At 46.2% G+C, this 12,823-nt stretch overlaps 1 protein-coding gene across 6 annotated transcripts in view; it reads right to left on the minus strand.

Annotated features, from left to right (window-relative positions):
• MGRN1 (mahogunin ring finger 1) overlaps positions 1–12,823 on the minus strand; it is a 50,075-nt gene that overhangs the window by 27,938 nt on the left and 9,314 nt on the right. For all 6 annotated transcript variants that reach the window (XM_048320970.1, XM_048320971.1, XM_048320974.1 and 3 more), the window contains exons 3-4: positions 12,037–12,125; positions 5,027–5,173 (exon numbers count right to left, since the gene is read on the minus strand). In XM_048320970.1, coding sequence (XP_048176927.1) covers positions 5,027–5,173; positions 12,037–12,125 — 236 coding nt within the window. The remainder of the gene's footprint in view (positions 1–5,026; positions 5,174–12,036; positions 12,126–12,823) is intronic.

A 12,823-nucleotide genomic window follows, 5' to 3' on the forward strand; every position in this document is an offset into this window, starting at 1 on the left:
CTGGAAAGAGCAAGGATTGCAGAGCTGGACTGACCTATTTTCATTCTGTTTTCTCTTTATATTGAGAAAATAGAACTTGGCAACAGTACTGGGATACGGGAGAGAATCTTTTCTGTCCAAAAAGGAAGATCTCTTTCATAAGAATAGGCTGCAAGACTCAAACCTCTCACGTCATATTTATCATGAGTTCCTGATCTGCCTGGATTGCTCATGCCTTCAGAACTGGCTCTTTTAAGTGCTTCCAGCTAGAGGCTTGGTTTCACTTCTTCCCCTGAGGAAACAACCGCTGCTGTCATGTTTGAACTGCGCAATCCTTCCTGCTAGTCAGCAGGACACCTACAGTTGGAAAAGTCCCGGGAGCCCTCCCAGGAAGAGCCTAATAGTGTGCACATCCAGGATTTTGCCAGACAAGGCAGGGATGCATTCACAGAGCACTCATAAAAAGAGAATACGAGTATCTCTGCAGCCTGCTCCAAAAACTTGTGTCACAAACCAAGGGTATCTAAGGTACAAACACATGGAACCAGTTACTGCAGGAGAAGGCAGGCTACAAACAGGAGTTCTTTAACTATTCTCTATGAGCTGCTGCCAGCCCTGCAATGGAAACGCAATGCAGAGTTCCCCTCCTTTATCTGGAGGGAAATTACATTATGGGCAATCACTAGTGAGTAGCTGAGGTACAGCTCGCACACCTCTATGTTCCTCCCGATTTCCAAAACTCAAGAAAAAGGACACAGCCAGAAAAATAAACAAAACTGAAGATACTGGGGGTCTTGAGCTGTTCAGAGGCAGGTCAGTGTTAATTCCTTGCCATTAAAGAGACTCAGGCATAGGTAGATCTCTGTTACCCTTGGGCTGATGCATCAGCTCGTCCTCTGGGAACTGATGTGTTTAATCTTTAGGGTGAATTCTCACCACAAAGGAACCAAGCAAAGGACATTTCAAAGGTGAGAGGAGCAGTCCCCTCCAGATTTAAATTCCTCGTTCATCCAAAAGGCTTCTACAGATATCTGCTCTAGCACCAGAGAGTGCAGGGTACCTTCCCCTGGGCATGGGGCTGCAGAGGTGAACACACCTTTATAATCATCAACACAATCACCTTCACCAGACTTTGCTGGTAATTTGTGGTCCCACAAAAGTGATGACACAGCTCCCTGTGAGTTCAACAGTTCAGGACAAGAGGCAGGCAGCTGTTGGGAGCTACGTGTTCCCAGGATCTTGGCTAGGAACAGTGCAGCTGAGCATATCTCCCAGCACAATTACCTGGGAAAGTCTGCTGAACATACTTTGAGACAGGCTAGGACAAGACTGATAAAGCCACCAGCTTTTAAATGGAGCCCAAATAACTCCAGGAGGAAGCTCCCTGGCTTGCAGAAAGGCTTCCCTTTGGTCATGGAAACCAGCTAATCCCAAAGGCAGGCCCAAGACACAGCACTGTGGCTCTCAAGTGACCAGAGGCTCCACAGCAAGCAAAGCCACTGCCCAGGGAGAGCCACCTTCCCTTCCCTCCCCTCCCTCCTCTCATCCCAAACTGTATGACCATAACCCTGTCCTAGCAGGAGTTTTGCAGGAGCGCTGATACTATCGGGATCAGTGGCTGTTCCAGCAGAGAAGCAGGAATAACTTGTTTAGTGCTTCTAAGGAGCCATGCTGCAGGCTGAGAGCTGGGAGAAAATTCCTGCTTTTCACAGGGGGCCAGAAAGTTTCTCCCATTTTAGGATTCAGCATTGATTTAGGAGAGTGGAAAAAAAAAAAGGTGCTTTGTTTTAAAGAGCATCTTCATCCCAATCAAGTGCAATAGAAGAAGTTTTGAATTTATACACAGGACAGCTTTTGCACATGCTTGTTCCATGAATGCAGCTGTTAGCACCAAAAGAGATTGAGGAAAAGGAAAATCCACCAGCCCAGGCAGGGGAAAGCTGCATTCCTATTAGTGCACTGAAAATGCACTCACTCCACTCAGAGCTCTAAGAATGCAGCCCAGATTTTTTTTTTCCACTAGAATTTGAAAAGAATAAATCAAAGTAATTACAGCACTGCCCTTATAGAATTGCTTTGCAAAGCTGAAATCAGAGCTTCAAAAGGTTTTTACTAGCAGACAGCAAATCCAGAGAAGCAGAGATGCCTACTTGGGCAGCTGCACTAGCCCCAAGACGTGCTTCAGGAGCCACTTCCACATGGAAAAATAGCCTGGGTTGAATTAAAGCAGCTTATAAAGTCTATATTTGTATCTGACTTCCCCCCTACACATCTGCATGAAATCAGGATCGTGCCTTCCAAAAAGTTCCCGGCTTCTGGCGCAGCCCCTGCACCCACATTTATATAACATTCATTGTTCAAGCACCCCAGAGCAGAAACAGGCAGTTCATCATTCCTGTATTATGGAGAAATGAAAGTAAGATTTATTAAATGGAAGGCCAGAAGTGGAAGAAAGAGCTGAATGTGGGTGCTCTGACCTTTTAGAAGGTTTAGTGCACCAGGGACTGCTGCCACCCCAGCAGGACAGTACAGAATCATTGGCTAATTTTTCATTAGTGGGGGAATCACTGCCGATCCTGGATTCATGCAGAGGGTTCATGAACACAGGCTTCAGCTCTGCCATCTAACAGAGATCCCTCTCTCACTGAACCATGGACAGGGTGGATTAAAAAAATTCACATTAAAAAAAAAATCTCTGAAGCTCTGTTCATGTTCAGAAACTCACCTAGGAATTGTTCAAATTTAATTTAAAAGCAATTGGGTAGCTCATGTTTGCTGCTCAAGTTTTAAAGGACAAACAACAGCACTGGTGACAGTCACTGGCTCAGTGCATGGCACTAAATTTCATTTTAAAGTGCTCTTAATTGAACCAAAAACTGTGTTTTCTTCCTCCAACCAACCAAGAGGAGAGCTACTAGTTACAGAGGACTGAAAACACACTCTGTCCAGAAACAGTTGGTTATATTTGGTAACTAAAACAATTCTATTAAGCAATTATTCTTCAAGGCACCACTTGACGAGAGAGTCTCTTAAGAGTCCAACATGAGCAGTTTAAGCAACAAGAACAAACACTGCTCATCTTGGGTCACTCAGGTACAATTCCAGCCCAACACAGCATGGTTCAAGCGTGGTGGGCTAAAAAAAAATTCTAAATTTTTCTTTTTAGAATAACTTTGGATTATTGCCATTTTGGCATAAAATGCAAAAGTGGGAGTCTGAAAAATAGATTTTAAACTATATGGATATTCTTTGCAGACTGTAGCATAAAAAATACAGCACAAGGTTTGATATGAAGCTCACCATGCTGTAAATGCAGATGTTTCATTGCTACTGACCACTGACAATGAAATTCTCCTTCAGGGTAAACCAACAGGGAAAAACAAGATTAAAATCAATGATTTAAACCGAGCCTTGCTGATTTAAGCCATGGCTTAAGCCTGGCAATGTAAATACATCCACCCTGGCCATAGAGGCCCTCAGTTCTCCCCATTAGCCCATGGATGGTTTCTTTCTTAGGTCAAAAACCAAGGAACACTGCAGGGCAGCACAAGGGACACTGGCCACCTCTCCACGCTGTACCTGTGTTAGGGAAAGAAGACTTCAATCTCCAAGGCTGCCATTCCAACACCTTCACTAGCACTAAATTCACAGGAAACCTAAGGACCTAAGAGACAGAACACGGAAACTTTATCAGGATTTCTAAGGCATCCTGCTGCATTCAGCTCTGCTCAGGAAAAGCTGGATCTAAACAGAAAGTGTTTTCAGAGGTCATTGAGAGATAATTTTCAAGCACTTTAAAAAGGAGCTCATTTATTACCTCCCCAAAATAAAGGCAGCCATAGGCTTCAACAGAAGAAGGGAAAGGGGCCTAAACAAAAATTCTGGATCAGGATATCCTTCAGTTTGAAGGAATGCATATCTGAATTGGACAATTGAGCCTCCCTCGTTTCTAAAAATACACAATTCATTGATCATTAGTGGGATGTTTATACTTTGCATAAAACAAATAAGCCCTGCTATGGTTTGTCATAGATATTTCTCCCTGCTGAAGCCTCTGCAGGTCCCTTCAACCAAGGCAAAGTTTAGCCCCAGCTCCAGAGCATCACTGCAGAAGCCATCAGCACTACGTCCAGGAGCCTCTGATCAGCCAAAAGCCTCTACTAGAGGAAGCCAAGAGCTTCTGCAGCCTGCATCTTCCTTTACCCCTGGAGTCAAAGGAATTCTTTGTCCCATGGCCATTGGAAGTGCACCATATCATACCAGCAGCTCACATGTACCCAACTCACACCAGGCAGAGCAGATTCCAGCCACCTTTGCTCCGAACATAGAGAGGAAATTATTCACAGTCGTGTGAGATACGGTGTTGACTGGAATGGGTTAAATGTGCTGATTTAGATTAAAAGGTTTTAAAATCTGGAGGGATGTACTATCAGGATATGAGAAAGTTCCCACAGATGACATTTTGGTCATTCTTTCCAGAACTAACTAAAGACTAATGTGCACCTGTCAGGAAAAATACAGACAGGATTTCAGGAAGTAAATCTTCTCTCATCTCCCAACAGCCTGTGTTAAGGTGGGCATTTACCCCAAAATAGATTTTGGGTGGGCCTCAATTCCACAGACTCACTCTGTTAATGTCAGACTGAACTTTACTTTGGTGGCCCAGATGCCCCTGTCACAGGGAACACACAAAGGCACTGAACTGGGTGATCTGGGAAAAAAACAGGTAGTATTTGAAGGGCAGGGTGGTTGGCTTTTTAATTTCATAGAACACCTGGCTGACAAAACATACAGCTGTGAGTTCCTCTCCTTAGTTGCTCACAGAATGGCTTCCCTACACCCTGAAACCAAACCAAAAAGGGAAGAAGAGAAGATATTGGCTATGTGAGGGAATTGAAAGTAATATTCAAAGTTATCAGAAAAAGAAGAAATTTCCCACTCTACCATCTGTGGCAGCACTGCCTCAGGGGTGATTAATGAGAGATGTTTGACAGCTCATCATCCCAGCTCCTGTGCCCCTCCACATGCCCACAAGCCCAGGACTTACACGGCCATGCCACCAACAAACTCCTCTGTAGCCTGGCAGTAGATTGTGATGGCAACACGGGCATCTGCATCAAAGGTGAACTCCAGGCTGTACAGGACCTTCTGCTTCCCATTCTCCTCGGTAGGGCTGTCAACATCATCTTTATACCTGAAAGACAGTGCCAGAGGATTAGAACATATATTTATAAGGTATCAACAAGATCACTCTGGAAATAAAGACAAGAGTAGTCCAGCCTTGGTGTTCTGGGCAGGCAAGGCTTCCATCTTGGGCTTCTCAGATTTCCATTCTTTCCTCTGAGGAAGGTTCTTCCAAGATCTGACTAAAGTTATTAAAGTGAACTAATGATGGTGTTGAGGGATCTCATCCAGCCTTACAGTGCCTGGACACAGAATGAGCCAAGAAAGGGAGATCCTGAATGTCAAATGCTGAGGAGAAGAAACATTCTCCTTCCTTTTAATTTTCCCATTAGGCTCAGTATTTGGGCTAAAGAAATCCTGCATGGGCTTGAAAAATCGAAAGTGTAATTCTTTTAACTCTGCAATGAAATGGTGCGTGACAGGAAAAAACCCGAGGTTTCTGTAACACAAAGAATCCTGAAGCTCAACAAAAGGTACTTCCAGTATCACTCAGAAGATGATATTTAGCTCAGAAAGCATCCAGATATAAGCACTTCAAACACCTTTAAATGTACAAATGATCAACTAAACCTCTGGTACTGTAAGGGACTGGAGCTCGCACGCATTTATTGTATGAACAAAAACTAACACATCCAACTGCAAACAGACACATGACAACCAACAGAATGAGCTTAAAAGTTATTTCAATTAATGTAAAAGTGAGCCCTAAGTTGGCTACAGGCTCCTGCACAGCTGGATCCCACTGTGTGATCACCACTGCCAGGGTTACTCCTTCTCCCAAATCCAGTGAAGAAGAGGTATGAAGCCAGCTCTAGGGCAGTGAGCTACGGCCATGGGGACTTAAGGCATGCCATGAGTGGCCACAGAAACAGCAGATGTTGGAGCAAGCAGCCAACACAACACACCACAAGAAAGTTACAGAATGACAGAATATCCTGAGTGAGAAGGCACCCCCAAGGATCATCCAGTCCAGCTCCTGGCCCTGCACAGACACCCCAGCAACCCCACCCCTGTGCCTGAGCATTGTCCAAATGCTCTTGGAGCTCTGGCAACCTCGGGGCCGTGCCCATTCCCAAACCTGTTCAGCGCCCAGCATCCTCTAGGGAAGAACCTTTCCCTGATCTCCAGCCTGACCCTGCCCTGGCCCAGCTCCAGCCACTCCCTGGGTCCTGTCCCTGGCACAGGGAGCAGAGATCGGAGCTGCCCCTTGGCAGGAGCTGCAGCCCCTGCTGAGCTCTGCCCTCAGTCTCCTCTTCTCCTGAACTGACCAAGCTCTCTCTGCCTCGAAGAGCAAAGTGACAGGCAAATGGATGTGATTCACTGCCAGGGCAGCAGCAGATTCTCCATAAATTCAAATCCCATGACCACAGGTGTGACTGTGAGCTCAGGCACTGTGTTGGAATGGTGAGGGCAGCAAGGCTGCCCTTGAGAGGTGTAACAGCACTGACTTGTCACCCAGCTCCAGCCTCACTTATTTATCAGTAATACCTTAATTGCCATGATGGCTGGGTAAAAGCCAAGCAGCTGAACTATTCAGCAAAAGCTTGGCATCATCTCTGTCTTCACAGTATCAGCCTCTCCCCTCACTAAACAGCCTTAATGAATATGCTGTACTGTCAAAAATACTCAGAAATGGGTCAGACATACCTCCATTATTCAATCTAAAAATTGTCAAGGGAATCCTTATTTACCAAGTTCACTGACATATAACAACTGCTGCCTAATTAAGAGGGTTCCAGCATGAATTTTATTTAACATCACACTGAAAAGAATGAAATGCTCAGTTTCAGTAATTTAATACAGAAGGTGCAAAATAAAATTTAAGAGCAGTATAATCAAATACACAACACATGTACTAATGTAACCTTAGTGAGCCACTACAGCACACACCCGCATTCCTGTCCGAAGGGCTTGGAGAGGCTTTTGTCAGAGGTTCACCTAGGTCAGAGCAGCAAATCAAGCTAAAAACACCCAACATACCAGTATAAAAAAAAGCCAAATCCCAAGAACTGGAGTCTTAACATCTGCAGAATCCTGGACACAATATACAGTACAGAGCAAGATGGTATTTTCACACAAGCTGTTGCATTTAGTGAGTAAAATCATGACACTTGATGGCTGTAAAGAAGAAACACTGGGGAGAAGGGCAGGTTTGCCTAAAAAACACGGGGACCATCAACATTTTGTGCTGGACTGACCCAAGAACACAGATGGCAACAATCCATTCACAAGTGGTGTGTGTGTCCAAGAGAGCAGCAGCACTAGTCACCTCTTGCTGTGCTGCACTCCGTGGATCCGAAGTTGGAAAAGAAGGATCCAGGCTATGATGGACTTGCCACTTCTTCCAGAAGCAGCAGGGTGGGAGAACCAGCACCTCTTGCAGGCAGAGGCTCCTTCAAAGACTCACCTCATGCACAGGTAGGTATTAAATAGAGATGCCCAGCACATGTGAGAGCTACAGCACAGACTGAGATACCTGTGACAGTACCAGGTAACAGGGACACCTGGGCATGGGGCAGCTCACACACAAACAACATATAATTAGCACAACCATTGCCCACTTTTTCTTCTCAGGGAAGTCATGAAAAGCATCCCAGATCACCCTCCTGCTCCCAACTTCAACCTGCACCATGGCACTCAGAATGTGCTTCCATCCTTCCAAGGAGATAAGGGGTTAAACCTAGACTAGACTAGATCTGTTGCCCTGGGAAACCACTGAGGGGCCACTGCAGTGCCTGGAGGGAAGGTTTCTGAAGGATGCATCTGCTGGGAAGTAGGAGAGTCTGAGCCTTTTCTGCCTGGAACAGCACCACTGGAGCAGAGGGCAAGGTACAAGTGCCAAAATGGTGGCAGTCACAGCAAGGCTGTGCCCTCCTGCTGTAACATCCCTGCTGCTGGAGGCACAGAAAATCATCCACACCCTTCCAGTACCTGAAGGGTACAAAAAGATGGAGAGAGATTATTTACAAGAGCCTGGAGTGACAAGACAAGGGGGAATGGCTTCAAACTGACAGAGGGCAGGGTTAGATTAGACATTAGGAAGAAATTCTTCCTGGGAGGGTGGGGAGGCCCTGGCACAGGATGCCCAGAGAAGCTGTGGCTTCCCCATCCCTGGAAGTGCCCAAGGCCAACTTGGACAGGGCTTGGAGCACCCTGGGATAGGGGAAGGTGTCCCTGCCCACGGCACAAGGGTGGAAGGAGATGAGCTTTGAGGTCCCTTCCACCCCAAACCAGTCTGGGATTCTGTGATCTGCCAGAGCAAAGAGTTCAGGTGAGAAAAGACTGCACAGATGGTAGCTGGCCCAAGGTACAAGCAAAGACTACTTTGGTGCATACTTTGAGAGGCAGAGACATCTCATGTCCCACCTTAAGGTGCAGGAATGGTGGCATGTAACATCAGGGAAGTAGCAAGACAAAAATCACAAATTTTACATTCCTCTTTCTTTGCAGGAGACGTGGCAAGACAAGGAGGTGGTTCAGGAGTGGCTCAGGTGCTTCAAGAGCTCTTCTGTCTCCACGTGCACTTGGATTTTACAGTGCCCATTTAGCCAAGCCCGACAGACAGTGTCCATGTGCGATGGCCACAGATGCATGCACAAATCTGGGAACCAGTGACTTTGCTGGGTGTGCCTTTGGGTCATGCACAGAGGTGCATCACAGAGCCTTCACAATCACAGGTACAGAGGAAAGAGACTGACCACCTTTGAGAACAAATAGCTGATCCAACATTTTGATGCAAAAGGCAAAGCAGGATGACCAAGGGAGCTGAGGCCACCTGGTCTGACATCACTCCTGGATAAAACAATGGAAAAGCTGGAGCTTTTTTTTTGTCTGTTAAAGAATTAAAAGATAAAAATATAATTAACAGCAGCCATGACAGTTTTACAGAACTACGTTGAGCCGAACCCAATTTCATCCTTTGAGGAGATTCAAAGGCTGACCAACATAGTTAGACATGCAGGATAAATGTTAAATATCCCTTGACTGTGAGATGTGCATTTACCCAGCGTTTGAGCAGGCACTAAATGAGAGTAGAACTAGTGACACTTCTCTCAGCACAGACTTTCACAAGGGAGAGCATCACCAAACAGAGGGGTTCTCCTATTTGGGTTTTCTGCAAAGATCTGTCCAGTTTAACACCATCCAGGGCTGCAGAGCAGGCAGTCCCAGGCCCTCACCACCTCTGCCACAGGATGATGAACAGCTCCAAGGACCAAGGTTACCCCCATGTGCTGGAGAGGGAAGAGATGGATTTCCTTTCTCTCATTCCCTGCAACACACCTGTCCTCCCCCAGCCCCCACTCAGGCCCTTATCCAAAACACTCAGTGGTATCACTACTCTCCATGATACTCCTGATGCTTCCAACACATTCCCAAACCACTACAGTTGCTGACTCCCTCAATCCTTTTGTTCCATGATGCTATCCCATGAAGCCCAGAAGCTGAAGCTGTCCCAGGGTGCAAGAACAGACATTGTCTTCTGAGTTGATCTTCCTCCTGCAGCTTTCAGGATAAGAGGGAACAGCCAGTACCAGCACACCAGGTACTGCAGCACCCAAATAAAGCTTCCAATCCAAGGCCAAATGTGGGACATGAGACAGAGAGAAGGAAGTCTTTCCCTCTTAGTGGTTAACAGCAAAATTTCTGCTACCCTCCTCTGAGGTTCACAGTCTCCTCCTACCAGAAATCAAACACTCACACGTGACACTGAAGACTCAGAACTTCAACACCAATATCCACAGGTTTATTATTTATCCTGTAAAAATTCAGGATCTGGCAAAACTCAGAATTTTGTCTGGTCAGAGCTGGGCAGGAAGGCCAGAGTGGACATTTCCTCATATTCCTCCATGGCACCTCTCCTGTGAGGACAAGCTGAGAGAGTTTGTGTTGTTCAACCAGGAAAAGAGAAGGCTCCAGGGAGAAATTAGAGCCCTTCCAGTGCCTAAAGGGGCTCCAGGAGAGCTGGAGAGGGACTTTGGACAGGGGCCTGGAGTAACAGTACAAGGGGGAATGGCTTCCCACTGCCAGAGGGCAGGGTTAGATTAGACATTAGGAAGAAATTGTTCCCTGTGAGGGTGGGGAGGCCCTGGCACAGGGTGCCCAGAGAAGCTGTGGCTCCCCCTCCCTGGAAGTGTCCAAGGCCAGCTTGGACAGGGCTTGGAGCAACCTGGGATAGTTGAAGGTGTCCCTGCCTATGGTGGGGGGGAGGGGGGGAATGAGATGGTCTTTAAGGTCCCTTCCAACCCAAACCAGTCTGTGATTCTATGAAAAACAAAAGGCTTGTGGGGACATTACCATCAAAACCTACACTTAGAACTTTACACCTGGACACTTGGCTCGGTATCACTATAGCTGGTGGAGGAGGTGGTAAATTAACTAGTTCTGGAAAGAATGTGCAAACCTCAACCACTGGTTGTGAATAAGCCAGGCTGGAGAGGGCACAAAGTGTCCTTTACGTGCACAGAGGGAGGAAGGCAAAGCCTCTAGGCCAGAAGAGTAGAAAAGCACAAGACAGAATGTACCCTTGGGAACTGCCAATTAAAAACTCATTTTGGGTCTACATCAGTGCAAAATTAAATAGAGTCATGTTGGCAGCGTTGTCATCAGCGCTGACACAGCAGCACTGAGCACATGAGTGAGAGCTCATGAGGCAGAAAAAGAACTGATAGTACCAGGAATTAGATGGATGCAAACCTAGACACTGTCAAGGTGCATGGAGACTACATTCCAAATAGTCCAGAGCTGCAACTCTGCTTGGGGAAATGGGACGTGTGACCACAGAAAGCAGAATGACAGAAATATATCTACTAAACCACACCAACTGCCCCATTCACAGCCAGGCCTCTCCCAGGGAAAAAGCCACTGCCCACTAGGCTTATGCTCCTTCTCTTTTTTCCTAAAGAATTTCTTCACCCTAAGCTGAAAAACCAAAGAGCTTTCAGAGCAGTTTACCAATGGTCACTTATTTGAAAGTTCAACCAGCTTTGAAACCACAGGTTTTGCTCATTTAAAAAAACAAAACAAAACAACCTTGTCTGTTTTCACATAAAAACAAACAGGGGTTTTGGTTATGACTCAAAGTGCTCACATTACACCACATTCTCAGAGCCACCTTGGCTGGGAGCTGCAGCTGGACCCCTGCCTGTGCTCCAGCCCCGAGACACACAATCCAGAGCAACTCCAGCCAGGATCATTGGGAAATGCTCTGCCTGGACATCTGCCCAGTGCTCAGACCCAAACAAAGCACTGAATGCTGGGCCCTGTACCTCAGCCATCTGTTGGAAAGGGGACAGCTGCAGGTCTGAGCGTGAGCCAGTGCTTTAAGCCAGCTCTGCTGGTTCAGATCTCAGCATGGAGCAGTGAAAGGTAACATCTCCATGAGTGTCCTTCCCCCACGCACGGACACAGCCATCTAAACAAATGCATAACACTAGCACCAAACTTTATCTTGGCAGCAGGAGAAACCTGAGGAAGTTTCACTCAAGACCCATCAGTCTTCCTGGCCCGTGACTCGCACCAGAATCAGCTCCTTTCTGGCTTCTCCTTGCACAGGAATGCAGGAAGGAATCTGTCTGTAAAGTTTATTGACCTAATATCTTCCGCTCATGCTAATGATTTCATGGCTTTGTTTACCACTCCAGTCTGTCCTGCAGAAACAGACACATCACTGGTCATGTTTGGAAACACAGATTGTTTGGATAAGGAGTATAATAAACCACTTGAAAGCTCACAAGGGAACACAGAAACCTCTGGACATACCTAGCAACAAGGATCTGGATATCAGCCGTTCTCCAAAACCTTACCAGTACAGTTTGGCTCTGGCTGACAGAGCACTGGGTTGAGCAAAATGAAAGGTTCAGGTAATGGCAGTACCTCACAAGTCGGAGAGAGTCTTTGCGGATGTTCACCAAACTCCTCAGTGTCTTCACTGGCTCGTGTGGAGCTGGAGTTATATAGGGAAACTGGAACAAAAATGCAAATAATTCTCCTGTTATTACACTATTAAAAGGTAGCAGCATGTTACCTAACATACAATTTACCCAAATCAAGAAGCATGTAGCTTTCAGGGTACTCAGTACAGCAGCCACAAGGAACAGCAATAGCAAATTTTATTAACAGACAAATCAAACATGTTTCAGGGTGAAAATCCTGCCCTGGCCCAGCAACAGCTCATACTGGAAACACACACTTTAAGAAAGGGCATTTTCACAAGGTCTTTCTCTCCACTCTGAATTCTCAGTCAGGAAAGCCTTGCTCTCCCAAGCTTTTATTTCCACTAAAGAAACCACCTCCAGCTTGAGCAGAAGAAATGCAGCTCTTTCATGTGTATTACAGCATACAAGCAGTGAGCTGACTGCTAATCAGCATGCTGAAACCCTGGATTACTGGGGGAAACTCTTTTTATTCTGAAACAATGGGCCAAATGTTCTGGAAAAGAAAAGAGACAGGGATAGGGGGCCTCATTCTATTCTACAGTCAAGAAACCTTCTCTCACAGATTGTCCTTTAAATAGGGACAATAAAGCTTCAGACTGTAATTCTCCTTAGTGGGCACAGGATCTCCAGTGAGAAATGCAAAGGAAACTGCTTATTGTGGTGATCACAACCTGTACAGCTGCAGACCTGCCTGCTGGGCACCAGGGACCACCAACACAAGTTTC

Source organism: Corvus hawaiiensis, chromosome 16 (assembly GCF_020740725.1).
Source record: "Corvus hawaiiensis isolate bCorHaw1 chromosome 16, bCorHaw1.pri.cur, whole genome shotgun sequence".
In the NCBI taxonomy this organism is placed as follows: Eukaryota; Metazoa; Chordata; class Aves; order Passeriformes; family Corvidae; genus Corvus; species Corvus hawaiiensis.